This window comes from Centruroides vittatus, unplaced genomic scaffold (genome assembly GCF_030686945.1).
Source record: "Centruroides vittatus isolate TY-2023 unplaced genomic scaffold, ASM3068694v2 scaffold_1152, whole genome shotgun sequence".
NCBI classification, from domain to species: Eukaryota; Metazoa; Arthropoda; class Arachnida; order Scorpiones; family Buthidae; genus Centruroides; species Centruroides vittatus.
Genome location: NW_027122670.1, coordinates 2,950,905 through 2,956,844, shown reverse-complemented (window position 1 = coordinate 2,956,844; position 5,940 = coordinate 2,950,905). Strand labels below are relative to the sequence as shown.

General features: G+C 29.1%; 1 protein-coding gene across 1 annotated transcript; it reads left to right on the top strand.

The window, feature by feature from the left end:
* The first annotated feature begins 623 nt into the window (after positions 1-623).
* LOC136986526 (zinc finger MYM-type protein 1-like) lies at positions 624-1,454 on the top strand. The gene has a single exon (XM_067284077.1). The coding sequence runs from the start codon at positions 624-626 to the stop codon at positions 1,452-1,454; it is 831 nt and encodes a 276-aa protein (XP_067140178.1).
* The last annotated feature ends 4,486 nt before the right edge of the window (positions 1,455-5,940 follow it).

Genomic DNA, 5,940 nt, shown 5'->3' with positions numbered 1-5,940 from the left:
TTAATTTTAGCCCTTATATCATGGCTAGCGATTTAAACTGTAATTGTGATATTGAAAATTTACTTTAAAAAAGTTTTGGCTCAAGACCATATAATGAAAAAGAAACCATTATTAAAAGAGAAAGACCAACGCCTAAATTAAATATAAGTACTTCGACAAAAAAATTTGTTCGACATTTTCACGATAAAATTTATCAAGACGTAAAATGGCTTTGTGGATGCATAAAAATGCAAAAATTGTTTTGTTGGCCTTGCCTATTATTTTCAAATGAAATTAGTGTGTGGAATAAGAATGGCTTTGACGATTTAAATAATTTGAGTAAAGCTAGAAAAAGACACGAAAATCGTAAATGTCACATCGATTCTTTCGTAAAATTGAAGCAATTTGGAAATCAAAATAGAATAGAATTTAACATTAGTAAACAATATAAAATTAATATTGAAAATTATAACAAGATAGTTACGGCTAATAGATATATTGTATCTAAATTAATAGATATTACATGCTTTTTAGCAAAGCAAGATTTGGCATTTAGAGGGCATAGGGAATGTATTGAATCTAATAACAGAGGTAATTATATTGAACTCGTTTCTTTATTAAGTACGTCAGATAATCAATTAAAAATGCATTTAGAGAAGTCTACAGTTTTTACTGGCTTATCGAACAAAATTCAAAATGAGCTCGTTAATTCGTTAGGAAACGTTTTATTGCAAGAAATTAAAAAAGAAATTGAAAACGCAAAATTTGTTGCTATAATTGTAGATGAAACAACGGACATTAGCCACAGAGCCCAGATGTCGACTGTATTTCGTTACGTGAAAGAAAACGGTAACGTCGAAGAAAGATTTGTGGGCTTTACTGATGCGAGTGAGAACAGAGACGCAAATTCGTTATTCACTCACATTAAGAGTTACTTAGACGAATTTCGATGCACTAAAAAATTAGTGGCACAAACATACGACGGTGCTGCCGTAATGGCCGGACAACATAATGGTGTCCGAGCTAAAATTAAAGAAATATCCAAACATGCTATTTTCGTACACTGTTATGCTCACAGATTGAACCTAGTTTTCTCTCAGTCTGTTGGATATATAAAAGAATGTAAAATATTTTTTCAAACTATGACAGGATTTTCTTCATTTTTTTCTAAATCTTCTAAAAGATCTCACGCCTTAGACCTAGAAGTCAATAAGCGTTTTCCTTCAGCCACACCTATTAGATGGAATTACAATAGCAGGATTGTAAACTGCGTTATGGAGTATAAAGAAGAATTAAAACTTTTGTTGTTGAATATGGTTGAAAGTCCAGAACAATGGGATTCTGATACTACAATTGCCGCAAGAGGATTATACCATTATTTAATAGATTTTGATTTTCACTTTTTATTACTAGTTTTTCATCAAATATTTGCACATTCAGATATCCTTTTTGATATATTACAAAAAAAATTTTAATATAGCATATTGTATTACTAGAATGAATCACTTTGTTGATTTTTTACCACAGAAAGAAATGATTTTGATTTGATTTGGGACGCTTTGAAAAAAGACGAAACTTTTTTAGAAATTTAACCAAAAAGAGGAATGAGACATACTGATATTGAGTCTAAAAAGGATTTATATAGACGTCTGTTTTTTGAAATAATGGATACATTGATACAACATTGTATTGACAGATTTGTCGACATAAAATCTCTAGAATTTTTATCACTTTTAGATTTTAATAATTTTAAATATTATGAAAAACAATTTCCCGAAGAGAGTTTTAATGCTTTACGTAAATTTTATGGAGAATTTTTTGATTTATGTAAATTACGTAGTGAATTGCAATATTTATATTCGTGTCTGGACTATATTGGCAAGTCACTCTTAGACATAAGAAATATTATAATTAATGATGACCTAAACAAATACTAATAGAATTATATGGTTTAATATCATTAATTTTTACAATACCATCTACCAGTGCGTCTGTTGAGCGTAGTTTTTCAACAATGAAGCGAATTCATACATTCGCCAGGAACACTCAGTCGGAGGAAAGATTGTCGTCGCTAGCGTTGCTTTCTATAGAAAAAGAACTTTTAAATACGTTGATGGAATCAACGACGAGTGACTTTTATGATAAAGTAATTAACGACTTTGCGGGAAAACATCGCCGAATAGAGTTAATTTATAGAAAATAAAAAAAAAGAAACAAGTTTTTCTATAATTGTATTATGTATGTATTATTTGTATTTTAGAATTAAAGTACATAAATTGTTTATTTTTGTCATTCGCACGTACGAATGGACCCTAGACCATCACTGACGCGCAATTAACTGATTGCCCCTGAAAGTCGGCTTCTTACAGAAACACAGCTTCCCTATCAAATGTCACGGCACGCCACTGATATTATTGTTTAAATAATTATTAATGAATTTATTCTGATGTTAATTTTCGAGGTGATTTTTATGCACTGTGAGGTTATTTGGCTCATTTTTCCATTTGAAAAAAGAATTCGGATTTTAAATACGATCTGGGTGCTTCAATAATTTAAATAGAGAGTGATCCAAAAAATCAGTAAACCGAATTATATTATTGAAATTAACTAAATTATCCAAACCGGTTTTAACCCCCACTTAAAATATATTTCTATTAATAGAATTTTCAGTCATCCTGTATAATTTAAATTGAAATTTTTATCTCCATTATTCTCATATGTTAGCCGACTAATTTCGTATCGAACTTACCCGCAATAACCAAAATTAAGATCGATTATATTGTATAGAACAGCCTCTCTACAGAATCCTGTACAGATCTTTTTATTACATTGTGTTAATAAAGCGAGATTAATGTGATTTATGGTAAATATTTGTCAACGTCTTTACCACTCTTGATCGTTTACAAAATATTGATCTTGTTTTTTTATTGACCCTTCAAACAGGTTTGTCTATTAATCTATTCTATGAAACCTGTTGTTTAGTGTAGAATGTTCGCGAAAAACAATTTACCTGAGGATAAATGTACTGTACCTAAGTATGCAATACGTAAACATTAAATTTATCATAATATTTCTTATTACTATAAATTTACATCTTTATATAATGAGTAATTATTTTATTGTGACATCGTCACAATGCCGGGTTGCAATTTTTAATCGTATTTTTAATTTATTTAATTTAAAATATGCTCTCCATCTCCAATTAGTAGTTTCTTGCCCCTGTACATCATACTTTTCCTATTAGCAGTAGAGTCGTGCCGGTCACCTATTCACTCCTTTCAGGTGAAAATTTTGAATTAAAATAACTTGACTTTAGGTTTGTGTGGGAGACAGACAACAGATGACAGTGGGAATTTATGTCTACAATTTTTTCAAATTGAGGTCTAATAATATATATATATATATATATATATATTTGATTTGAAAAAGTCATTCTACATATTTTTAAAATGTATCTTCCTAAATTGAGAACACAAAAAAATTATGTAAAATCTTTAATATTTTAAAATAAACTTTTATATTTGCAAAGATTCTTAAGGGATCAACATCGGTCTGGTCTACATCTTTGTATTGTCACTGAAGGCGGTCGTTTTGAAGTATTCTCTAACAAAATAAAACTCATATTTTGTATCACTTTCTTTATTTTTTTCAGTCAGAGATTATTTGTATGTTATACTAAATCGTCTTAAATTGATTCCCTTCGGTTATTTTAGCGCTGGAATAAGCATGCATCACATGCATACACTCGTGCAATGCTAGAAAGATTTGTTTTGTCCCTAGAGAGATAAAAATCTATGTTGACATTATTGTTGCCTTGTATATTTTTATCGTTATTTTAAGAACAGTTTGGAATATTTGCGTGTATTATCCCCTATTCAGTTATTTTAACTAATATGTTTTGGCCTTTCTGTATCTTATTTGAAATATCGCGTTTTACATTGATTCTTACTTCTTACCCATCAAAAACTCACAAACAACTGAAAAAATTGGAAAAAATGCTGCATATTGATCCGAATAAATCAAAGTTTTTTAAATTTTTTAATTCATATTTTTACCGAAATTGTTTTTTACCGAATTTTATTTTTTATTTTCAGAAAAATAGACAATATTTTCAGACTGAAATAAGCAAAATAATTATTTTAATTATAAATATTATAAATTTAACAGCAAATGTAATTTTTAAAAATCGTTATAAGATGAGAATGGCCATTGAACGGACGTAAATCTTACTGAAAAATCGAATTTATATTATTGTAAAACATATTGATACAACTGTTAATCATATTTTAATTTTAAAAAATCGCGTGATGCCGGTCCAGACCAGAAGTTTGTATATAGTTAATCGGGGCCTCCTGTCCCTAAGCTGATTTTCATCTATCTAACTCCTTTCTCGAGGTTAACGAAGGACAGACGGACAGACAGCAGACAGTGAGAATGTATTGGTTTACAATCCGAAAATTGCAGCCGAATAAAGTGCAATTTTGATTTTGTAAATAAGAACATGGTAATAACAATAAAAAAGTTGTTTTAGTTGTTTGATTAAAATTTAACATGAATGGAATAAGGCAACACATGGGCGATCTGCCAAGGAAAAATACCTCCAGGGAGGACTTTCTATGAGGAATTGATTTCTATTTAACTGTTAGAGAGGCGTGAAAAAACACCCGGCAAATTCCACTAGCTGGATGTTTCACAAAACCGCAACCAATTACTAGTCTTCAATAGTAGGGTAAAAAAACTAAAAAACTGATTATAAAATGCTTGATTTCGTGGAAAAATAAAATTGCAAGAAAACGTTAAATTTTTTTTTAAAAAATGCCTAAAAAAATAGCAAATCAGTTATCATTAAAAAATGTTTATTTTTAACAGTAATGGATTTGACTTTTATAAAGATTTCCAAAGAAGTTGTTATATAAATTTAATATAATCGAAGAACCTATTTCCGAAACGACTTTATCTCCATGAGGTATTTTTGAGAAAACAAGAAAACAGTTTTTAAGCTCATTTATCATTATTTCTTGTGCTTAAAAACTATTATACTTGTATGTTATCTACACTAGAAATTTAAAAAATTCTATCTCTAATAGAATTTATTATTTTTGAAAAGTTTGATTGAAGATAAGTCCTTTTGGAACAAACAGTAGATGTACTGTAGCAATAGAAAGCAGTATCTTTTAACGAATATGTAATATTATAATCAAATGCATCGAATAGTACGTTAATTTGGGGAAATCTACTACTAGTTATGAAAAAATAAGGTTTTTTTTAAATAATTGTAATGTTATGAGTCTATCGTCACTTGATTTTTAATAATACTACCCCCAGGCAATTATAAATAACTGAATGACTAACACTTCGAAACCAAATTTAATGTACTGTTCAGTACACAACTCTTATCACTGTTAACCGATTAACTGGCATTTGTTTCCTTCTTCTTCTTTACTAGATCTTCACAAACTAACATTTCTAGATTTTTTTTAGTTAAAAATTTGCTGAAAATAAATGTATCTGCTTTATTTTAACATTAAAATTCTTGTCACATGACTTGAAAGAGGTTACTTGATTGGTGTATAAGAATACCAGGTTTTGGTATAAACATGGGGATTAGCTATACGCTAACAATAGCAAATAAGTCTTTTAGAAAACGAAATAACACGATATTATACACTTCTGTTAAAGCAAAATATGAAAGTGCCATTACTTTACATTGTGTCATCTCTGGAGATAAAGTCGTTTTGGAAATGGGTTCTTCAATTATTAAATAAATATCGCTTATATTATTATAACAAATGAAACGAAATTTAGTTGCATGCTGTATGATGATTGTTGGTAACTTATATTTATCCTAATGAGAAAAGAGATGATTTAAGACGAAGGAAAAGATGACGACGATGGAGATAATCATATTGAACGAAAGAAAATCTGTTTTTAATTAAAAGAATTCCAACTTTAGGAACCAAG